At 39.5% G+C, this 25,628-nt stretch overlaps 1 protein-coding gene across 2 annotated transcripts in view; it reads left to right on the forward strand.

The window, feature by feature from the left end:
• The window catches only part of lratb.1 (lecithin retinol acyltransferase b, tandem duplicate 1), a 36,489-nt gene extending 15,791 nt beyond the window's left edge, over positions 1-20,698 (forward strand). For both annotated transcript variants that reach the window (XM_041985110.1, XM_041985111.1), the window contains exons 14-20: positions 1,719-1,758; positions 1,848-1,899; positions 3,272-3,383; positions 5,566-5,649; positions 8,018-8,135; positions 13,915-14,005; positions 15,294-20,698. In XM_041985110.1, the coding sequence (XP_041841044.1) occupies positions 1,719-1,758; positions 1,848-1,899; positions 3,272-3,383; positions 5,566-5,649; positions 8,018-8,135; positions 13,915-14,005; positions 15,294-15,368 (572 nt within the window). In that variant the 3' untranslated portion in view covers positions 15,369-20,698. The remainder of the gene's footprint in view (positions 1-1,718; positions 1,759-1,847; positions 1,900-3,271; positions 3,384-5,565; positions 5,650-8,017; positions 8,136-13,914; positions 14,006-15,293) is intronic.
• Positions 20,699-25,628: the final 4,930 nt, after the last annotated feature.

The following is a 25,628-nucleotide window of genomic DNA, read 5'->3' on the forward strand; positions in this document are numbered from 1 at the left end:
CGATACAGTGAAGCCCCCTGCCGATATGATGAAATACGATTCACCCTTCTTGACAATGTGATGCGATTCTTTAATAATTTGACGATATAACCTTATACAATGCGATTCGGTTCGATACGATTCATGATGCAATTCAGAACCATTCAAAGACAAAGAATTTACAAGCCCACATCTGGTTTTTAAATAACATCGCAATTATTCTTTCTCTTTCCCTGGGAAACTTGCATTCATTACTTGATTGTTTTCTATAAAGCAAACAAATTAAATAAACATGAGAAGATACAATTTGATATGGTACAAACAGAGGATTGTTAAATACTGGACTCTGGAGCCATGGAAGAAGGTCATGTGGTCCGATGAGTCCAGATTTACCCTGTTCCAGAGTGATGGAGCATCAGGGTAAGAAGAGAAGCAGATGAAGTGATGCAGCCATCATTCCTATTGGTTGCTGTATTTGTTCAGGTCCAGGTTCAGCAACATGATGTGTCCAATGAATGAGCAGGCTATTCCATCTTCCCTACACGAAGACAATGCAGGATTCATGGGGCTCACTGGTTCAGGGAACAGGAGACATCATTATTACACATGGATTAGCCACCACAGAGTCCAGACCTGAACCCCACTGAGAATCTTTGGGATGTGCTGGAGAAGGCTTTGTTCAGATGACCCTCCCATCATCAATACAAGATATTGGAGAAAACTTAATGCAACACTGGATGGAAATAAATCTCGTGACGTTGCAGAAACTTCTAGAAACAATGACACAGAGAATGAGGCTGTAATCAAAGCTAAAGGTGGTCCAATGAAATATTAGTGTGTTTTTATTTATTTATTTGGTGGCCAGTGTAATTTGCCCTTAGATAATAATATATTTTCATTAATTTCTTCATCCATTCATCAGATTTCATCCTTCGATCTGCCAACAGCAAAGAAAAACAGCTGGTTTTACTGTTTACTGGTTTACTGGTTTCATCAGTTTTTTGTGGGAGGTTGTTTTCACTTCATTATTATCACTGTGCTTTTTATCAACATTTACTCATCTCTGATTACTGCTTCAGTCGGCTATAAGGCAGACTACATCAGGCTGTCCACCTCCCAAATATTTGTAAGAATAATATACAACCTCTAATGGAAAGAAAATGGGTTTCTAGACTTTTTTAGTTTAGTTTTTTTGTTTTTTAAAACTAAAAAGTTAAATAAAGGAACACTGGTCTCAGAGAAACATTTTCTATTCAACCTTTTGCATCTAATTCTAAGAATAGTTGGATTTTTTTGCCGGTCTTAGTTCAGTAACATTCATCTTCTAAAAAATGTGAAGCTGCAAACAGGAGTCCGTCGAATTTAGATTCTTCTAAATATTTACTTATATACGTCTATAATGTTGGTTTAACGGCGTAATCATAAGGACTAATAAATCATCCTCCAGAAACAGAGCTGAACTCTGGGCTTGAAACAGTTTATTGAACCAGATTCCTTCCTGACGGGGGAGTCTTCCTCAGCTGGCTCCAGATAAGAGGGGTTGTGACCTCCTCAGCCACATTTGGGTTTTGTTTCTGGTGGCGGCTTCACCTCGGTGTGAACTCTGCGTGACTCCTGCTGATTCATGCTGTCTGTGCTGTAAGTAGGACACGGAGCAGGCTGATCTCAGGTCAGCTGCTGCGACACCTGCTGGTACTAGAAAACTTCAACTTGTTTTCTCACTTTTTCTAAACTCACAGCTCCTGGACTCACTGGCATCGTGGGCGGACGGCCGAGAGTGTGAGCGAGCAGCAACAACTCTCCCAGCACATAAATCTGTCAGTTAAAGTTTGTTCTTCGTGTTTTTATGGTTTTGTTGTGATTTACAGGTCTCCTGTCCTGAAGCCGTTTTGCTTCTTGCATCCTAAATCTCAGCTGAAGGTCAGTTTGATTTAAAATTTCATTTTAATAAAAACTTTATCAAACTTTCTGACACGTCAAACGTCACATGTCATTTATATAAAGACCTTTTGGTTGTTCATTTCATCCATGTTTTATATGGAAATATCTCTACGTAGAATGTAGATTTACTAGTGGATCATATTTTTAGTACTGTCCACTTTACCAGGTCCACCTTCTAGTACCAGGTTAGACCCCCTTTTCTTCCAGAACTCATAGATTCACCAAGGTGTTGGAAACCTTCCTCAGAGGTTTTCTCCATATTGTGATGACAGCATCACATAGTTGCTGCAAGTTTGTCGGCTGCATCCATGATGAGAATCTCTCGTTCCACCACATCCCAAAGCTGCTCTACTGGACTGAGATCTGGTGGCTGTGGAGGCCGTTGGAGTCCAGTGAACTCATTGTCATGTTTTAGAAAGCAGGTGGAGATGATCTGAGCTTTGTGACATGGTGCATTATCCTGCTGGAAGTAGCATCAGAAGATGCTCCACTGTGGTCATAAAGGGATGGACATGGTCAGCAACAATACTCAGGTAGGCTGTGCTGGTTAAACCAGGCCACGTTGGGACTAAGGGGGCCAAAGTGGGCCAAGAAAATCTCCCCCCACCATTACACCAGCAGCAGCCTGAAGCGTTGATCCAAGGCAGGATGGATTCATGTTTTCATGATGTTTCCACCAAATTCTGAGCCTAGCATCTGAATGTGGAGCTGAAATGGAGACTCATCAGACCAGCAATGTTTCTCCATCTTCTATTGTCCAGTGTTGGTGAGTGTGTGTGAATTGTAGCCTCAGTTTCCTGTTCTTAGCTGACAGGAGGCACCCGGTGTGGTCTTCTGCTGCTGTAGCCCATCTGCTTCAAGGCTGGACGTGTTGTGTGTTCAGACCTTTGGTGGAACCAGTTCTTTTTTCTATCATCTCCAACCAGTCTGTCCATTCTCCTCCAACATTAACCAGACAACTGCAGCTCACTGGATATTTTCTCTTCTTCAGACCCTTCACTGTAAACCCTGGAGATGGTTGTGTGTGAAAATCCCAGTAACAACCATGCCACGTTCAAAGTCACTTAAATTCTCTTTCTTCCTCATTCTGATGCTCAGTTTGAACTTCAGCAAGTCGTCTTCTCCACGTCTACATGTCTACATGTGTTGGGTTGCTTCCACATGGTTGACAGGTTAGATACTTGTGTTAATAAGCAGTTGATCAGGTGGAGCTGATAAAGTGGTCAGTGAGTGTATGTTCAGATAAAAAGACTTAAACCAAAAATGTTTTCAGTGATGAGCTTCAACATGTTAGAATCTGCATGAATAAAATCTGACGATGTTAACGGTAACAAACCTTAACGACCGGCAGGTGGACATTCACCTTGGTGGACAGCTGGTTGAGTCCTTTACAGAGGCGGAACCAGACACACCTGAGCAGGATGAAGCTCCGCCCACCCCAGCTGAGGAAATACCTGACACAGGTATGATGTTCTATATGAACCCATCCTGAGACCTGGATTCTATGACAAGAAGAATGATCAGGAAATGTTTTAGGCCTGGAAGAGTTATGGAATTCTACTAAATGGTTTTATAAAGTCATTGAGGTTTGTCTTTCATTCTTTGTTGGATAGTTCTGGAGGTCCATGAAGAAATTTAAAAAAGCTCCAAGGGTCCTTGAAAAGTATCCTGGAAGCTAAACAAACAAGCCCTGAATATTTCCAGGGATCCTTGAACACTGTAAAAGTCTTCAAGGACCTCTCTTCAAGGTGTTAAGGAGGCTTAGATTGTCCATTAAGAATTTTAATGGTTCTTAAATATGGCTTTAACATCAGTGACTCATTTATCCTCTGCTTGGCAGCACCTATAATCAGTTTTTTCATCCTTCCCCAGGAGGAAACTTGTAAAAGGATTTCTTATGTTTGTCACGTTTCCAGAATATTTTAGTTCATCTCTGTTGAAGTCAAACTGTTCCACATGCTAGCTCATAATGCCACCAGCTGGACTCTCTGCACTTCACCTAATATTCAGTTCCATTTATTAAACAGATTTAGGTCCATAAATACACACTTAGGAGACGGATAAAAGAAAGGGACAGAAAATCTAAAAGCTCAATTAACGATAATCAAGATAATCACATAACATAGGGACGTTTCAGCCAGTGTATACTCTGGATGAGTGACGGGAGCAGCTCTTAGATGGATTTGAGAGTACTACAATGATCCTGTTTTTAGATTCATCCAGATGTTGCATGAACTTAGACATCATTTCTCAGAAGTGCTAGCACTTCTTCCTTTGGGAGTCTTAAGTAAAATAGTCGTGGCATCATTGTTTGCAACTTGTATGCTGTATTTTTTTATAAGATACAGCAAACAAGTTGAGATGGGCCGTGCAGAGTGATGTGCTACATGCTTTAAACTTTGGTTTAAAACCAAACTAGTTATCGAGGGAAGTAATATACCCACTCACGCTATCACGCAGTATTGTATAACACAATGGACATATAATTATCTCTGTCCCTTTATAACTGGGACAGGCTAGATATAGCTGAGTCTGGTATCATGCCACGAATCATAAAACCAGAACATCTGAGAGTTAGGAAAGAAGCAGGCCTCAGACTTGCATATTTTAGATGCTCAGCAGTAATTAAACCCATGCCACAGGCTTAGTTGTTGGAAAGTTCAGTCCTTAATTGTTAGAAGAAATAGCTCCAAATGTCCATAATGGCGTTTAGGTCGTCATTCTGGATGTTTAACATATCTTTTAGGGCAGGGGTGTCAAACACTGGTCCTTGAGGGCCACTATCCTGCAGATTTTAGTTGTTACCCTGCTCCAACACACCTGATTACCATCAACTTCTTCACAATGACCTATTAATTTTAGTCAGGTATGTTGGAGCAGGGAAACAACTAAAACCTGCAGGATAGTGGATCAGAGTTTGACACCTGTGTTTTAGGGGTTAAAATAAATTCTTGACTAGAATCATTTGTTCAAGACAAGGAAAAAGAAAATTAAGTTGCATTTTTTTAAAAAATCCTCATAAAACAACTAAAAATCTTCAGATCAGAGGTTGTGGGAAAGAGTCAGACCTCCACAGACTAGTGTGTTTATTTGTTTGTGTATTCCTGAGAAGTACAAGCTGTGCCACTTTTCAGCCTTTCAGTCCTTCAAGCAGCTCTTCCTTTGCATTGTTCTGAAAACTCAGCAGAGCTCTGGACTCTGTAGAGTCTCAGCTCAACGTTAAAACCTAATTTCTGTACAACGTCAAACAAACGCACACGAGTCAGGACAACCTCCTCACATACATTCACTGAGATGGAGAGGGTCGACTGTCGCTGTGATTTTCCTGTTTATTTTCCAGTTTTCATTTCTTCAGCAGGTTGTTGAGTTTAAAACAATTAAATAAAAACAGTCTTTTAGGGGGGTAAAGGTGGCTTTGAGAACTGCTTTGGAATCCCTTTAATATCCTCACTGACCATTAAGAAACATTTTAAGAGACCTTTGAGAAATTTCAAGGCCTTCAACCATCTCTGAGTGGCTGAACTAAGAGGGGTGTATTAAAAAAAGATCAGACCGCTGGCAAGAAGTAAACGGACTCATTGTGTGTTTGCCTGTTTTATCACCATTAATTGAGCCAACAAACAAGTTTTTCTGGTTTGTGTTCAGACCTGCCCAGTGGACCACACAGCTACAGGCTGGAGGATCTGGCATACACAAGAAGTGGCGACAAAGGAGACTCGGCAAACATCGGTGAGAGCCAGTAATCCACAAAGTCTTCTCTATGTTGGTTACAAGTCTGAACCCTGAAAGGTTATAGAGAATATATTTAAGAGGGTTTGGGGGACAAACACATCACTGAAGTATTTCTAGAGATTTCAAGAATTTCAAGAGATTTAGTTTGTTCTTCTGTTTTGACAGATTTTTGTTTGAATAAGCAGTAGCATGAATGCATGAAGACACTTTTTTCATCATGTTTCTTTCTGAAAACCATGTTCCACTTCATAATATTTGTGAAATAAACTTTATTTAGCCTATCTTGTAGGCTTGGTTAGCTACCAGGAACTACAGATCATGAGACCCAATGAGGCATTTGGCTGTTCCAGTCATTCAAATCCTGAAACTGAGCCCGTTTCTATGACCATAAAAATCTGTAAATAGCAAACAATCAGATCATTTTAATAGCTGTGTCTGAGGAGTTTATACACACTGAAGAAATGCAGTAGGTGAAAAGCCATGGTCTACATGTTTTAGTTTGTTATTGGATTTCCTTCAGAGTACTACGTATGACGTGACAAAATACTCAAAACGCTTTTAGTTCCAAAACATCCGGCTTTGTTAAACTTAGTGATGCCCACGGTTTTAGCATTAGCTGTCGTAATGTTGGAGCTATTCATTCATTCTCTGTACCGCTTGGCCCATTAAGGGTCGCGGGTAACAGGTGAGAGGCAGGGTACACCTGGACAGGTCACCAGTCCATCGCAGGGCCAACACATAGGGGACAAACAACCATTCACACTCACACACACTCCTAGGGAGAATTTAAAGTAATTAATTAATCTAACATGCATGTCTTTGGACGGTGGGAGGAAGCCGGTGAACCCGGAGAAAACCCACATATACACGGAGAGAACATGCAAACTCCACACAGAAAGGCCACCGCCCTTACAGTTCGAACCTCCCCCCAGCCGAGATTCGAACTAGCAACCTTCTTGTGCCTATGAGGCTGCGGTGCTAACCACCACACCACTGTGCACCATGTTGGAGCTAATAAGCAGCAAAATAGACTACACGCCTAGTCTTAATCTAAACTTTAAAAAAAAACTTTAAAAATCTGAACATGATCTGGTTTATGGAATTATCAGATTCTTCAAGCGATCGTGTAGAAAGCATAAGGTGATGTGTTGTATCAGATAACGGCAGTTAGCTAATTAAGTAATTAGATTAACATCCCTAGATTTCTCCTCAATTTTCCAATGCCTTCATGCATCTAGTTTATGTTGTTTTGTTTTTGTTTATCTCTGCATATGTGCCTAAAAACTGTTGGTTCAGTTTTTTTTTAAGTTTTCAATTGAAATACAGAAACTACAAAGTCACAACGTGAGCAGAAAGCTAAAGAGGAACACGTTAGCGTGCAGCAGCAGAAAGTTAGAGTCTGAAGGAAGTACAGCATTCACATGTGGTTTATTTTTCAACTTATTAACTCCCAAATTAGCATCTAAAGCTAAGACTGTGGGCCTCATGTTCAGCAAAGACTAGATGTTTTAAAAGTAACAGGAAGCTACATCAATACGTACATACTCAGAAAGATATCCCATAATGGACTGGACAATGTAGACTAATGGTTTTTTGAAAACTGCATTTCTGAAGTTCATGTACACCCATTAGATCAGATCATAACAGTTACGTGGCCCTGCAATAGACTGGCCTGGTCCAGGGCTCGTAGACTGAGCTCTTACGAAGAGTCTAGGTCATGATAGAGTGAAACAGCTGGTGGTGGTAGGGAGTTATGCATGAACTCCCTTCTAAACTGTAATAATTCTTGGACAACATCTTGCATCTTCCACGTGCAACGTTATCATTTTGGTTTGACCACCACTTTGTTCATCAGCAATAACAGACAGACCTTAGAGGAGCATCAATCCAGATGTAACAAACATCACTGTCTATGAAAATAGGATATACAGTGGTAAGAAGTTGTTAAAAATGTTGATCAAAACTGATTTAAATCTTCTAGAAGATTATGGGGCGGCAGATCAGTGGGTAGAGTGGTCGTCTTGTAGCCTGAGGGTTGCCGGTTCGATCCTTGGCATGTTGAGCGCATGTCGAGGTGTCCCTGAGCAAGAAATTGAACCCCAAATTACTTCTAACGGGTCATGGTTGAGCACCTTGCATGGCAGCTTCCGCCATCATTGTGTGGATGTGTGTGTGAATGGGTGAATGTGATGTATATTGTATAGCGCTTTGCATAAAAGCACTATATAAATACAGACCATTTACCATTAGAAAATGTCAAATCTGCTGGAAAATGATCTGGTTTCTTTTTAAAATAAAAGATAGGAAGCCACTGAGGGTCACCAAGAAGTCAAAGTGTAAATGAGCTCTTTTATTCTTTCTCTAGGAGTTATAGCCCGCCATCCCCTCTTCTACCCTTACCTGAAGAAACACCTGACTTCCTCTGTGGTGGAGGAATACTTTTCCCACCTCATCGAGCAGGGAGTTCACAACGCTGTCACACGGTAAGCAGAGAAGATTTAGGAAGTCAGTGTGGTTGTTGCATATCTTTTAGATGTGTCAAACCACAGCAGCAGCCATCAGCAGTTGTGGTTGGTGAAATCACAGCAGAAACATGTTGAACAGGAACCTCTGATGTTAGTCACAACCCAAACTGAGACGTGCCTTATGAAACACAAACAGGAAACACAACAGCGATGATGGTCAGACCACATCAACCTCCACAACCTCTGGTTTCTTCTTTGTGTAGCAAGTCACGTATCAAGACTTAAGTCAACATGTCTTAACATTAGAACCGGCAACATTCCAAAACCCCTAGAACCAGCGAGAGGGGTTTTTGTACACTGACAAACCAACGTTCTTCCTAAATACAGCTTGAAGCATATTGTCTTACCAGCTGCCTCTTCATTCTTTGCAGAGGTGCTTTTCCTTTTATTCCACTAAACAGAGCACCAGTGAAATGTTTGGTGGCATCTGCTCCTGGCTCTGGCATGTTATTCCATTGATCAGCTGTTGGTTCCAGCTATGACATTTTCTCCTTTAATGAAGTTTGATACACCATCGTTAAAATCTCCTCCACCATGTTCATTACTCTGAAATGAATGTCAGAATTCGAACGTGAACGCCAAACTCTGCACAGCCCTCTGGTGGATTTATTGCCTAACAGCCATACCGAAGTAGAGGACAGATGAGAGTATGAGGACACATTTGAATCGGACCTATTTACATATGTAAAGGGAGCATAAATGAGCCTTAGGGAAGCATTCACACTGGCGCTTTAAACAAACCCTGGTTCATTTCCACAGATAGTATGGTTCATTTGAAGCAGTGCAGTTACTCATCAGAATCTGGTCTGAACCAAACAAGTGAACTCCGGTCATTTACAAAACAGGGAGTCCCGTTCCACTTGCAAGTGAACCCTGGTGCAATTCTCCTGCAGTGTGAAAGCGAACAGACCATCCAGTGACGAAGAGTACATCATGGTGGACGTCTGGCTGCCTCTCCTGTTGCTCATACTGGACAAATTCTGATAAAGGTTAGGTTTGAACACCAAAATAAAAGAGCCAGGTTTTTTTCTTTTCGGTCAGTGGTTGTTTTGGATAGTATCGCCCCCTAGCGAGCAGTAGTTGTAACTGCGTGACATTGTCCAGGCGGTTTGGTCTGCTTGAGTAAAGTATAGTGTGAAACCAAACCAAACGAAGGTGTAACATTTTCCCTAATTTACCACCTAATCAAACCAAACCCAACAGGGCTGTCCTGGTGTGAATGTGTCCTCAACAAATTCATTTAAAAATTATATTGATTATAATCAGGAAATCTGCTGAAAGCATATTGGCAAATGACAACCGTAAAGCAAGACTGGGAACAAGACTTCCACTGACTCTCCTTCCAGATATTCAACCTTTAATGATGCAGCGGAGACGACTTAAGGCCCATTTATGCTCCCTTACGTGCGTAAATAGCGACGTCCATTTCAAACATTGTCATACGTCGCTGTTGCCCATACGTCTTTTGTGTCGCCATGGTTGTTAAGTTTCCTCCACTTGTGGGCAATGCTTATTTCAGAGTTCATTTCCGCAAGCCAACGTCAGTTTCAAACACCGTTTGGCGGTGGTAATGGACTGTTATGAAGTTGTTCTCAACCACCCAACCAGTCCTTTCCTTCTGCAGATTTTATAGTTTTTGTCCTCCTTATAGTTTCTTTCTTTCACTGGTCACATGTCAGCTATTCTGCTCAGCACTGCCCCAGGGATGGTATTCCAGTGGTATTGCTCCGTCTTCTGTGTCAAGCAATAGATAGCTAAGCTCCCTAAAAACGGACCAAATTCCGCGCATAACCCTCGCAAAAGACAAATTAAACTGTCCGTCAATCTGCATATCTGTCTTCTGCATCCAACATAAATGGGCCTTTAATCAAAACCAGAGGTTTAGTTTAGTTTGATGTTTGAGCCAGCAGCTCTAGAAACCGAGCTTTTCTCAAACATAAAAATCTGATTTATTTAGATTATTCATTTAATTTATAGGGTTTTCTTTTTGTTTTTGTCAGACTAGCAGCAGAATTGAAGTAGCAGTAGTGGTAGACTATATTTGATTGAAGAATATGGACTGAATTCCTCTTCAGATGACTCATTACTGTTTTATTTCCACATACAGTTTGACTCATTCAAGTACAATAAGTGAAATATCAGTTACATTAAAGCCTGACATTTTTAGTTTGCTGGATAGACAAATGGCAGTTTCATTCATCTTTAACTTAATTTAACGTAATTTAAATGATGCCTGGCCCAGCATTGTAAGATTAATTTTCCCATCACAGCTTAGATCTGTTAAATCAGCCCCTGTTAAATGAACCCTAAATCAGTTTTATCTATCAGTGCTTTCAATAAAGTATAATGCAAACATGATGGATTTGTTGCTTTGAGCTGTGTTGAAACTCTACAGGACTCAATCAGGACAGATGGGTTTCAGACATCAACAGTAAAATTTATTGTTGAATGAAGACTGTGGTTAAGTTTCCTTCCAAATGTTGTGAAGTTTACATCTAAAATAATGCAACTGCACAAGAATTTGCTTAAAAACATGTCAATGAATCCTAATTGAGTCCTGTCGTTTACGTACATAGGAGATGATTTGTGGGTACAAACAGTAGGTGGTGCGAATGCCACAGGCGTCACCATTTTGCACTGCAAAGGAAGAAACTAGAAGAATTCATGCTCCTCAGGTCTGCCATTGCACCAATTATTGTGATAAAAAAACAATAATACTTTTGTTCCACAAGCAGGCAGACTTCGTTTTGATGTTTTTAAGTGACCTTGAAAATAGTTCTCCAGATTTTCTTTGGTTTTCTATGCCCAGCTCCAGTCCTTAAGGGCCACTGTCCTGCAGGTTTTAGATGTCTCCAAGACACCTGATTGAAATCTAATGGATTGGACAGCTTGTTGTTAACATTTGCACAGTGACCCAATAATTTGAGGTGTGTTGAACCTTAGAAACATCTAAAACCTGCAGGAAAATCATCTTCGAAGGTCAGAGTTTTTAGATCCCTGGTCTAAATCTTCTAACTTTTCACTCTGGCTTGAACAACTTTATCTCTGTGTAGAAATTTGAGGTAAACCATATACAATTTAATTTAAGTGGTAAAATTGCCTCATTGAACAGTTTTACAGTAATTACACAGGTCCATGCATGGAAGTAGTTACAGTTATCCCGTTAAAATTCAGTTAACCTTTGCATTTTTTGGTATAGCTGTTCTGATCTGCAGATGATTAAACTTGTGACTCAGTGCAGCGTGTTAGCGATTAGCATAATGACGAGCTGCAGGTTGTAAATCTCACTGACCTGCATCTCCTCTCACACCTTAAACGCCTCCACACCACCACAGACGCTTCATTAATGCACCTCCACCACTAGTTATCTCCCCAGGAGGTACACACACAAACACAAATGATTGTTTCTTCATTCCTGTGAGGACAGTCCGTTGGCATAATGCATTTTCTAACCCTTAACACAAGCGTGTCAAACCCATTTCAGTCCAGGAGACACATACAGTCAAATTTTATCTCAAGTGTGTCAGACCAGTAAAATATCAGCATAATACCCTATAAATAACAAAAACTCCTAACACTTAACTTTGTTTTCATGCAATGAAAAATTACACTTATTAAGATGTTTACATTTAATAAACTATCATTGTAGAAAATATTATAAACAACCTGAAATTTCTTGAAAATAAATTGAAGTTTCAACGACATTTTGTCTTTGTTACACATTTACTTATTTCATTTTTATTTTATTTTAACGTTTATTTCTTATTGTATAGATTTTCTACATAAATATATATATTTATATATTTGAATATATATATGAATATATGAATAGAATTTTTACATTGGATCGTTTATTATTTATACAGTTATTTTTATTTGTAAAATCTGATAATTATGTTTTATCTGTTTTTTAAACTTCATATATAAAAGTATTTTTTATATTAAAATGATCTTATTTACATATTTAATTTATTTTTTACATATTTAGCAGGAGTGGGGCTATAATGTGTTCATTTTTAAAAAAATTGTGCATTTAATTGCAGTTTGCATTCCAAACAACGCGGAACATTTGTCAGTGCACATATTCCTAGTACACCGATTACACTGTTGCACACGTCAGAGCTCAGCTACCATAGTGTTGCTAACTTAGCAACATTGGCGCTACATTCAGCCAGTTTTCAGACCCTTCTAGCGGGAATAAAAAGCAACTAGCAACAAATAGCGACTTTTTCTAGTGTCAGTGGAGACTTGGAGATTGACGTGGAAGCTCGTGTCGTTTACTGTAATCAATGAGCAGTATGTGCTGCTGTTGGCCCCTCCCCCGCAGAAAAGCCTCGGTCCTCATGCATCAGTCCCAGTTCCCAGCTGCAGTCAGAGCAACAGATGTTTACCTCCATGACCAGACTGCAAATGAAACAGTTTCCACTGGCTGATCGCGCCCTGATTTACCGTCAGATATTAATGCCTTTTAATGGAGAGTGTGGATGAAATACATTTAAAAGGTTAAAAATGAGTAACAAACAGCTGGAGCTGTAAGTACTTAAAATAACACTTTACCTTTAGATCTGCTGAATTTTGGCCAGGAATATTTTCTTTGTTTTTCTACTGTTTTGAAGTTAAATGCAATTAAATGCATTTTCCCAGACATTACTAGAGCTTGAGTTTACAATACTAACCTCTGTCTATTATTTGATTCAGTCGTCCACTAAAATCCATTTAAATTAAAATATATTGCTTTTTAGGGCAAGTGTTATGTTCCTAAAATGCAATTAATCAAGATTATTTGGTTACAAAGGCTCTAATAATGAGATTTTTTTGTTTGTTTTATCGTCCCACCCTTATTATTTACTCATTTAAACATACATTACAACTTCCAAATAATGTGTTTACAAAATCCAAAACCATTTAATCACATGTATCTGGAATTAAAAAATAAAGCATTTTACATTATGATGAGAGTAACTTTTCCAGATCTAGGAGTTATTTTAAATACGTGTACATTTCCACATCTGTTTAGTAATCCTAACCACATGAGCTGACTTGCCTCATAATGCAAAGTGAAGTCAGAAAGATAGAACAGATATAACACATCGTCCTCCTGCCTTGTAAATTTATTTAAAAAATGCAAACTCACATGGACAAATTAGAAATTAAAGTTGGCTGGCTGTGGCGGGCTGATTTTGAACTAGTCACTTACACCAAACATAACCAGAATCTAATTTTAACCCCAAAACCAAGTTTAAGCATCAAAAATCTGTTTGTATATTTTGTGGACCCCACTAGTACACATGGTTCTCATTACGCAGGTGTTTTTACAGGGTTTGGTCCCCATGTTGTTTAAAAACCTGCGCTCACACAAGTTTAAAGACTTTCAGACAGCAGCACACACATGATCGGGGTTAACACGCAATCACATCTGACCCAAGTCTTGCAAACTTGCATTTGCACACCCACACATAAAAATGCTGTTTAAGCTGTTTAATGATGACACAAATACTGACACACACTTCTTGTAAATCAAGAGAAAAACATTGACTTTTCACCAGTAAAACCAGAAAACCAGCCGCACACACCCACACACACATTAACGTGTAATAAACTGCTGAACACACATGGTGCCAGGCTGTGCTGGCAGACTTCTGCTTGTGTTTAACATATTTACTCAACTTTGTGGTCTCAGACATGTGGAGGTTTGTGTTGCCATGGTAACGGGTCTGGACTCTACTGTGGTTTGCAGATACACTCTGCCGGGGATCCATGGCCTCAACTTCGTCCTGCAGAGTTCGCTGGGTGGGGGAGGGGTGGCCTCACTACGCAGCGACCCCCAGGTAACACACACACACACTTGTTGACTTTAACCTGGACCAGATTTAGACCCTCAAACCGCCTTCTGGTGGAAGACATGTACACACAAGCCTGCTTTCATTCCTCTTTGTTTCCTCCTACTTATTTCGCTCTTTAAGTTTTACATGTGCAGATGTTAAAATACTTTTTTTTCCCAGCAGCTCATAAGTGGGAAACTGAGAAAGTTCAACCAGTGCAAACTGTGGGAGATGTACTGGTTTAGGAGACGGGGTGGTGTAAGCCTCTTTTGCATGAAAACAACCCCGTGCAACCAACCATGAATATTTGAAGCTCTTCTTCTTGTGCCGTATTTGGAAAAAAAAGCTAATCTAAACTTACTAGAAGATTAGAAGATTTTCTAACGAATAAAGATGAGGATCGTGTTTGGCTATTTTCAGATATGCAGAAAATTATTATTTTAAAATTATTGAATTTCCCTTTGGGATTAATAAAGTATTTTTCATTCATTTCATTCATTCAAAACTCACATAAACAGATTTTCTAAAGGATTGTTCAGGTGTCGGTCCTTTACGTGTCCTTTACTGAACTTCAGTAAAATATTTATGCTTTGAAAGAGAAAAAAAAATTAATTAGGATTTTTATTTTTCTGTTTGCAATTTTCTTGGGGGACCACAGAGTTTTAATTTAATGTATTTATTATTATTTCTTTAACAATTGAGATACTACCAATCCCTTGTAGTTATTGTATGTTGTTCCTTCTTCTATTCGTAATCTGGGTCAAAGCTTGTGACAGGAGTTTGGGAGCATTTGCTAAACGCCTAAGCTGGTTGGGTCCAATTTAAAGTACATTTTACAAAAGAAACCATTAGTTTCATATGATTTCAGTTAGACTAACACATTAGCACATATTTTGATGGTTTAGTTTAACATTTTGTAAATGTGACTGAATTAAAAGAAACCTTTTTTTTATACCAGCTGATAACTGTGTTACTGTAGGTCCAATAAAACCTCCTAAAGTAAGTGTTGCACATTATTAGCCATGTTAAATGATGCAAAAAGATGGTATTTAAAGTATATTTTATCTTTAAAATACTGAAATAATGAATGATATAATGAAGGCTTCTCTAAGCCATTTTTAAGTTTTTTCCCACCTTTGTAGAAACTACAAAACATCAAAGACGCACTAACGTGTTGATCCACACGCTTAACAAACTCGTAAAACTCACAAACTGAGAATTCCAACACGTCAGGGCTGCAGCTCACGTTGGTCTCGTAAAGTCGCGCAGACCTCTTTGTTTTATCTTTTCTTAGGGTAAAGCCTACGGACAGATGCTGCTGGACCTGAAGCTGAAAGGACTTCCTGACCTCAAATCTCTGGTGGACTGAGACTCGCTTCTCTTGACATGAACAGTTAACGCAAAGAGATCATTTATGGATCCACATCCTTGAATTAAATATTAAAAAAAAAACTTCAGGGCTTGAGATGGTAAAACTTTTTGGAGAATTTATGGTAGTTTTAATCTAATAATTTAATAGATTTACAGGAATTAATCTACAATGCAAGCCATAACAAAACATCCAGGAATTAAACCCCATTTACTCCCTTCTCTAAAGAAATATCCTTACAGCAATGAGTCAGTAGTCATCTCATGAGTCATCTCTTACTATAAACAACACTGATGGGAAAAAAACAGGTATTTCAGATTTAAATGTTAACACATTATCAATGTAAGAAATACCTTTAATTTATTTAGCCCTGATAAATCACATCTGTGACTGGTCTGTGACTAAAAGTCATACTTCCTAATCTAAATGATTACCAGAACCTGAAACACCATCAGTATTACAATTAGCAAGCAAGAAACTGAACAACAAACCAACAAATCCATGGAAATTTAAAATGGAAAGCTTTCCTCCTTATGGAGTCAGTTTCATGTGGGAATCTCCATCATATGAGTAAGAAAATGAGTTTATGATGCTTTTGATCAAAGTATAAGAAAAAAGACTTTAACAATGTTAAAGAGAAGCTTAAGGAAAGATACACAACTCAAAATATGATCTAAATATCATAAAGTAACAGTGGTAGAAAATCTATGACTTAGGTCACGTGACCTTTGGCTATTTTCCACCAATCATTCACAACATTCAGAGCCCATACAGGCGAAATAAAAACAATTATCTTATTAATGTGGCACCTAGCAGTTGGTGGGATGAGCACTACCATTAGATTTAATGGGAAAGTGCATCCAATTTTTTTACTGGTTGTGTACGAGGCAGCAAGTTTACATTTTTTTTCATTTCTATCAGCAAAACAATGGGCATAAAAATTTTATAGGCTTTAACAAGGAGCGTAAATAGTGCAGCTCTAATAGGTTCTTCTGGTCTGCAATGGGCAGTACTTGCCAGAACTGGCAACACGGTCATAGAGAGGCCAAGACTCAAGAAGTAGGACTCTTGTTTTGAGAAGCTGCTGTAGTTTAAATTCAGATACAACGGTGTCAGAAGAGGGTGCATGGCAGTTTGTTGTGTTTAACAAGCAACGCAGATGTAGCTGCAGACTGGTCAGGGTGAGTCAGCTGAAAGGGCCAGCAGTTGTAACTCAAGTATCAGAACTGGCGGCTTCTTCTGATAAATCATGTCTTCTTTTACACTGGGTGGACAGCTCGGTGAGGGTTTGCTGGAAAACCTCAAGTCCTGCTTTTCATGTGGATGTTAATTCTGACACCTTCCTAAATGTTGCTGACCAGGTTGCATTGCCTGACTGTAGCGGCTTCTTTTAGCAAGGAAATGCATCTCACTACACATTAACAGTCATTTTAGGGCTGACTTTTCCTGCCCCATTCACACTCGGTGGTGATAAGCTATATGTCTAGCCACATCTGGCGCAGATTGACAGAAAAAATTTCACCAATCCACTCTCCAACCACCACCACACATTCATTCACCATTGATGCCGACACTGGAGGTAAGGAAGGTGAAGTGTCTTGTCCAAGAACACAACGATAGATTGACTGGTATGAAGCAGGATTCCAACTGCTATTGGACAACCAACACTACAACCTGACCCACTGCCGCCCCATTAGATCCATGAAGGACCCACCTCACAAGATAAAGGATTTGAAAAGATCTGCTACCGATTGCTTACTGCCAAATACCAGGGCACACTGTCAGAGGTTTAATAAAACCAATACCTTAACACAAAGGACAGGACTTTTGGCTGAGTCCCTTCCTCAGCTAGAGCTATCAGTGTATAGCCTGTCTTTATTTATGTAGGAACCAATGATCTGCACTGTGGTGTTTCTCGGGCATTTCATTAATGAAATGGTCATGCTTGTGTTGTTCTTACTCTCAAATGTAAGTCGCTTTGGATAAAAGCGTCTGTTAAATGACTGTAGAATAGAATAAATGGTTTAGGAACTGCTTTGCTAACGTAGTTCCATCAGCTCTCTGACCTCACTAGACCCCGCAGTTCATGACTAAGCAGTTTCTTTTTTATTACTGACTATGGATATATTTTTTTTAAATATTGTAGTATAGCAGATTTTGATTAACCCCATTTGTTCACTTTGGGACCTGGTTAAGAAAAGTGTGTCTTCAGGCTCCAACCCCCCCACCCCCCAATAGTATTTTATTTTTTTTAAGCTGGGTTTTTTTGTTCTTTGATTAAAAAATGGGCGAAGACGTTGGAACATCAGTGCTTGTAGTGTCTGAAAGCTCCTGTAAAAGCAAATGCCCGGTTGTTGTCATCACTGATAATCTGATCAAAGCAGCAGCTGTTTACATCCCAGAGGCTGAGATGTTCTTGTCCTCCTCCTTTTCTTTTGCTTCAGGGGATCTGCCCTGACCTCTGACCTCTGAACTCCTTAGGACTGCAGATCAGTTGTTTGTGTTTCCCTTATAGCGGCGTTTCTCAGACACCCTACTTTAACACACCTGAATCACATGAATGGCTCGCAAAGACTTGCAAAGAACTCGATGAGGAAGTTCAATCTGAATCAGGTGTGTTGGAGTAGAAACAAATCCTAAGACATGCGGAACAGTGGGTCCTGAGGACCTGGCTTGAGAAACACTGCCTTAAATCTTTGCTTTGGCTTCAAGATGACCCAATCAGATATCAGGAGACAGTCGTTGGCTTCAAATCTAACAGCGTTCACCTCAACATGACCTGGTTCTGACCAGCCACGCCACAGGAATGCACGTCTCCTTCCACCAAAGCAACTCTCTGGCTTCCAGTCTGCTTAGTCATAATCACAACCAGGCTGAAGCTGTCGGAGTCCAGCCTCAGATCTCATCATGCCTCCATCAGCTGCTGCTTCTACAACTCTGTCCTGGCTCGTCATTGTGGCATGACCTTTCTCATTGTCTAGGAAAATTCTTTGCCTGCCGTTTCGCTCATCTTTGACCTCTTTTTGAAAGACATCTCACAGTTTGTTACCAAGTGTTTAAAGCTGCCCTAAATACAGAAAATCTGCAACGGTTGGTCTGAAAAAGGAGCCACATTCAACTGAAACATTACACAAACAGCGTTCCCTGTAAATGGACAATGAAAGACTTTGGAGCACAATAAAACCATAATAAATGTCAGCAAGACAAATTCTTTCAGACGCGAATTGAAAGCAGACCAAAAAATCAGGCCAGTGAAGAAGGAATCACACGGGAAAAGTGAATCTGTCAGCTTGTGTTGTGGAGTTACAGAACAGACGTGCAGTGGAGAAACAGGCAGAGTGAGGTGTTAAAATTAAAGCTTTATATCCCAGTTCCCATAAAAACCCAAAGTGAAACGAAGTACAAGCCACAACTGTCGCCACTTTGCATGGAAAAGAGGAAACATGCTTCCAGCGTAATAATAAAAACAAGCTCTGTAAGCTAAACTGTGGTTGCACATCTGTCCTACATATTCCCTCTCGACAAATTACAAGGCGTTCCAGGCTGTTGATGCTCATTTTCTGGCATATTTTAGTCATTTTGTCGTGATAGACTTTCCCACAGCCAGTGGGTCAAATCATCAGAATGAAAACATCAAGGGATTGTTGGGAAATCTTTGTCATTATCATCATGTCTTGATTGTTTGTCCCTTCATCCTTTTATTTGGATGTGCTGGAACAACTTGAGGAAACAGTTATAAAGTTTAAAGTTATAAAAAAAAAAAAAAAAAAAACTTCAGACTGATGATCAGAAATCACTGAAGTTGGAGTAAAATGACCACCGAACATTGAAAACTCTGACATTAAACGCATCATAGTCTGCATGAATAAATGTAACTTTGGGGCTGATCAGCCACATTTGACTTGTTCCACACATTAGCTTTTAACTGGACCAGTGTCATCTGCTTCACCTCAAAATGCAGCGAGTCATTATTCCTCAGTGAGATTTTCTGTTTGTCTCAAACCAAGCTAAAGGCCTCCTCTGGTTCAGATATATATGTAAGTTCCAGTGTTTTTATTAATGCGATCCAAACAGATGCCGCGTTGATACAGTGATGCTGTACTTAAATGTTATAATATCATGTAAATCTAGCTTTGATCAGTAAAAAGTATCATATTACAGTTCTGTCAATCAGCTGATTTCCCATGATAACTTCCTTACAGCTGTTGAAACACTCTGAAAACAGACCATGGATCCTGGACTACTGGACTCTGTACTCATATTACTAAACTTGTATCATAATCTAATTTTTGACTGGAACATATTTGCAAACATGTTTAACAATAGGAACTGTGGTATTTTTCTAAAAAAAAATGGATAAAAATATGGTTCAATCTAAATTCAGATGTTTAACAGAAAAAGAAGACAAATACATAAACTCTGTCAACCCTGAACCAGCTCAAACAATGAACAAAAGTCTTTTTAGAAGCATGGAGATATTTTATAATTAAGTTTTTGAGATGTTTTTTTTTCTTTTTTTCTAAAATAAAATTTATAGTTTACAATTTACATAAAAGAAAAAATCTGAGACTTGAGCCTTGTGGAACACCACAGCTGCTTCCTTCGTTTCAGCAGGCTTATCCTGCCCGATGCTGACTATGAGGATCTATTAAAGGGTTAGTTTAAAACTAAGATGCTCCAAAGTATCCAAAAGACACACCTCTGGAAAACAGCTGATAACGCATCAGCAGATGTTTCTGAGGAAGGTTGCAGGTGACAGCCGAAAGGTTTCAGGTACATTACAACATCCTAGTACTGTATGAATAGGAATGGGGGAAAGAAAAAGAAAAAAACATTAAGATAAGAAGACAAAATGAAAATCTTTGAGTTACTCCAAAATATGTTTTACCCTAGAATTGGTTGGATATATTTCCTCCTTTTCTGGATGAGGGACACGCTTCAGTACTACCTTCCTCATGAATTTGGGCAACAAATATAATCATTGGATGGATTGATTTCTGGACTCAGGGAAAGTTCCTCACTGGCAGGAAGTGAAAATAAAAACACTTTAACCTCATTGTTTTCGTTTTAAAATAAAGAGTCAAGCATCTAATAATAAAGAAGAGTTATTAAAAATAAATCAGTTACAGTAATGACTGGACCCTCTCTGGAGACACATTTTCTAACAAGCCTTTAAGTCATTTTTGAGATTTACGATTATTTTCACTAACTCGTTATTGATTCCTTCTTTTTTAAATGAGGGAGATTCTTCTCCAAATGGTATTTTAGGGAAAGAAACGGACTCTATTGACGGTTTCTTTTCTGTCCTGCATGCTGAGGGAATGATTTCTAATGTTTCTGAAAAAAACCAACAGAAAATAGAATAAAATAGATTTGTGTATTTTAATTCATTGTGAAGCATTAAACATTTAATACACACAGTACATTACCTTTACAAAAATATTTTGATGATGAAATGCCATTAGAAAATACATTAAAGTTTACAAACTCATTAATAAAATCAGCACAAAAGAATGAAAAATGTTTAAAGAGTTCATGTTCAGATTTCATATTAATCTAAATATCATTATCTATCTTTTTAATCAAAGAGATTTTGGTGTTGGCTTATGTGTTGGCTTGCTTAATGTAGTAATTTTGTGAAACTAATCACTAAATGGTTAATAAATTTTCATCCTTTCATATGGATATTGTTGGGATTTTGGATGCAGTTAATCATCTTCAGGTAAAAGGAGAAAAAAAGCAGAGGTCTGAGCCTTGAGCCTTGTTGAACACCAGAAAGCTTTTTAATCGATTTTAGTCCAACCAACTGATACAAAAATACTTTAGATTCAAATAAATCATTTGTTATGTTTAACAATATAAAAAAAGAAGGCAGGTAGAGCAGGTGGACCGTGTATGAATGAATGTTTTGTTCATTGTGATGTCTTTATGTTGCCTTGTTTTCTTACTAATACAGACCTGCCTTATTGTTAAAACACCTGCACTTTAGTCAGTTTGAAAACTCTGACATCTAACTGTGAAATGATTCATACTTCTTGTATCAGGGGGCAGATTTTATTATAACAAGCACAGCTTTGTTTTAAACTTTGTGTTCGACTTGAAATTTACAAGTATTTTATTAATCATTGATTGTTAATTGCCGATAATGAAGCATGCAAAGAAAGTTAATCACACTCCGGCCTTTTTCATGACAGAAGCTTCATTTTTCAGCTCTCATCACTTATTTTCTAAATGCATTTCGAATTTGCTGTTTAAAAGTGATTTTTGTAGATGCTAAAGTGAAAAGATTAAACACATTTATTACCAAATACTCTGTTCAGTGTTTTCTTTCTACTTAGCCAGGTTCTTGCTGTTATACCCTGATATTCCCAGAGATTAAGGCTTTCCTGAAGTGCACTCTCCATGTCCTCTTGTTGATGTCCACCAAGTTGTTTTTAAGGTTTTTCTACTTTTTTCTACTGAATTACAACCACTCTTTTTGTCAGCTTTGTTTTCTTGCACAATCATCGAGAACACCTATAAAAAGATAAATGTGCTGAAGAAAACATGAATGACAACAACAAACAAAACAGCAACAAAATAAAAAAAAAAATGAAAAACCGTGAACACAACTGTAGTTTTTGGTGATTAGACCCACAGGAGGACATGGTGACTATCAGCAGGTTAGTGAATGTAGGGGCAAAATATCAAGACTAAAGAGTGATGAGTGTGATTGTGCAAATGTGACCAGGGTCCCCCAGGACCAGCAAGGCCAGCAGCCACCTCAAAGCAGGAATCCCAGCCAGCCCACCAGAGAGACAACCACGCATCCATCCAGAGGATGGCAGAGGAAGGCCCCAGCTAGAGCCCTCATGGCTTTGAAGCACAGGCCCCACAGGCCAGGGACAACCCCCCCCCCCGATGGCCACCCTACTGTTGGCAACAACCAAATGGGTGGCAAGCCCCAGTGGAAGGAAAGAAAACTCCCCAAGCACCCATTGCAACCATTTGTAACGCAGCCTATACTTGCGATGATATTTAGTAAAAAGCAACCTAACTTATGCTGTCTAGCTAGCTGTTTTGCCAGATAGCAAGCTAAACAAGACTAACAAATGCCCTGATGGTCAGGGGTTTTTTTTAAGAACCTGGTTTGCTTGCCTAAATATTGCAATAATAATGACATGAAGAAGAGTTGACAAACACTACTATAACCAGAGTTATGCTAAGAAGAGCTTTTAGAAAGGCTAGGATGATGAGCTAACGCTGTAAGGAAATGAGTCTAGCTGTGCACATAATCTGAGGGCTGGAGAAAAAAATTGCGTTGATTCTTGTGAAGAGTAAAGGTTAGACATCGCTAATGTTTGAGGACAGATCTGAGGATCAGCACTATATGACCGTGCAAGAATGGGTGGATGAAAATGGCAAATAGAGGTGATTTGGCCTCCCTGTCGAACATTTGTAGGATGTGGAAAAGTAACAGTTTGATTCAGGAGGAATCGCTTTGGATCTTACAGAACTTAAAGATTCAATGACTCTCCACTGTTGTTGGACCTGCACAGTATTTGTCAGATTGTATGTCCATACGTCTCAGAGGAGATGGCGTTTAGAAGTTCTGATGCAGTCTGAAAACAAAAGCTAGAAGTCTAAAACCATCACTCATATATTTTCATGGATTGCTCTCATGTGTCAGGGGGATAAAAGTCTGTCTGACTGCTGTCACAGCTGATAAAAGGAGATAAATTACATCCCACTGGTCATTTTTCTTTTTTCTTTGTGGTGCTTTTCTCTTTGTTGGCATCTCACTCACTCTGTGAGACTTCTTTGTCACTTTACCTCCCAAAGTTTAACAAAACAAAAAGGATCACAGCATATTTAGATGAATGGATTTAGCATCTTTGTGCCTGAATAAATGGAGGTAAACACATACACAGTGACTTTGTTTAACTCGTATTTAACTCAAGCCAGTTAATTCTCTTTTCAGTCCCCATGTTTGTCTTTTATGTAAAAACTGCCTGTAGAAGCTCAACCCTTTAAATTCCAGTAAACATGCAGACATTGGCCTTCGTTTATCAAACAAACAAGGAAATGAGGACATCTGATCGCAGGAATGATCTTACGATTGGATCCATGTGTGATGAAACATTCGTATCTGACCGGTCCCAGCGTAGGAAGGATCGGGCCTTGATAAACGTGGGCGGCTGAAATCCATCGTCATTTACATGTTACGCCCTTAATTATTCGTGGTCCAGAGGCCTCACCCAGAGGCAAATTAAATTAAGACAAAGCATTAAATATGCTGGGATCAGAATGAAAGTACAAATAAATATGAGAATTGCTGTTTATTGCTTTTCATTAGCTTTTTTAAAACCCTCCCAACTTTTTCTGACTTTGGTTTGTAATCCTTTGCGATAAGTGGATGCTTTGAGTAAAGGCTTCAAATAAATACAAAACAACACCAAAAGAGATGTAGAGTGGCTCAATATGGTGTTTGAACTCACACTGACTTTCTATATATATATATAGAAATAAAGGGAACACTAAAATAACACATCCTAGATCTCAATGAATGAAATATTCTTATTAAACACTTTCTTCTTTACATAGTTGAATGTGCTGACAACAAAATCACACAAAAACTATCAATGGAAATCAAATTTATTAACCCATGGAGGTCTGGATTTGGAGTCACACTCAAAATTAAAGTGAAAAAACACACTACAGGCTGATCCAACTTGATGTAATGTCCTTAAAACAAGTCAAAATGAGGCTCAGTAGTGTGTGTGGTCTCCACGTGCCTGTAGGACCTCCCTACAATAACTGGGCATGCTCCTGATGGGGTGGTGGATGGTCTCCTGAGGGATCGCTTCCCAGACCTGGACTAAAGCATCCGGCAACTCCTGGACAGTTTGTGGTGCAACATGGCGTTGGTGGATGGATGGATACTTGATGTACCAGATGTGCATAATTGGATTCAGGTCTGGGGAACAGGCGGGCCAGTCCATAGCATCAATGCCTTCGTCTTGCAGGAACTGTTGACACACTCCAGCCACATGAGGTCTAGCTTTGTCTTGCTTTAGGAGGAAAACCCAGGACCAATCGCACCAGCATATGGTCTCACAAGGGGTCTGAGGATCTCATCTCGGTACCTAATGGCAGTCAGGCTACCTCTGGCGAGCACATGGAGGGCTGTGCGGCCCCCCAAAGAATTGCCACCCCACACCATTACTGACCCACTGCCAAACCAGTCATGCTGGAGGATGTTGCAGGCAGCAGAACGTTCTCCACGGCGTCTCCAGACTCTGTCACGTCTGTCACATGTGCTCAGTGTGAACCTGCTTTCATCTGTGAAGAACACAGGGCGCCAGTGGCCAAGTTGCCAATCTTGGTGTTTTCTGGCAAATGCCAAACGTCCTGCACGGTGTTGGACTGTAAGAACAACCCCCCACCTGTGGACGTCGGGCCCTCATACCACCCTCATGGAGTCTGTTTCTGATCGTTTGAGATGCATGCACATTTGTGGCCTGCTGGAGGTCATTTTGCAGGGCTGCTTCTCCTCTTCCTCCTTGCACAAAGGTGGAGGTAGAAGTCCTGTTGCTGGGTTGTTGCCCTCCTATGACCTCCTCCACGTCTCCTGATGTACTGGCCTGTCTCCTGGGAGCACCTCCATGCTCTGGACACTACGCTGACAGACACAGCAAACCTTCTTGACACAGCTCACATTGATGTGCCATCCTGGATGAGCCGCACTACCTGAGCCACTTGTGTGGGTTGTAGACTCTGTCTCATGCTACCACTAGAGTGAAAGCACTGCCAACATTCAAAAGTGACCAAAACATCAGCCAGAAAGCAGGAACTGAGAAGTGGTCTGTGGTCACCACCTGCAGTATCATTCCTTTATTGGGAATGTTCTTATTCCACATGTTGTCTATTCCATTTGCACAACAGCATGTGGAATTGATTGTCAATCAGTGTTGCTTCCTAAGTGGACAGTTTGATTTCACAGAAGTGTGATTGACTTGGAGTTACATTGTGTTGTTTAAGTGTTCCCTGTATTTATTTGAGCAGTGTATATACAAACAGGCTTAAAACAGCTGCAACACAGACACAAAGTAATGAAAAACTTTCAGATTAAAATTGTTATGCGAAGATGCAAAAGCCATGCGTCATGGATCAAAGACAAAAATATGCAAAAACAACCAGGGAGACAGGAACTAATCACAGAGATGCAAAACATCACAATTATAGAAAAAGAAATATAAAAACTAGACATTAAACATCTAT

Source organism: Melanotaenia boesemani, chromosome 5, assembly GCF_017639745.1.
Source record: "Melanotaenia boesemani isolate fMelBoe1 chromosome 5, fMelBoe1.pri, whole genome shotgun sequence".
NCBI lineage: Eukaryota > Metazoa > Chordata > Actinopteri > Atheriniformes > Melanotaeniidae > Melanotaenia > Melanotaenia boesemani.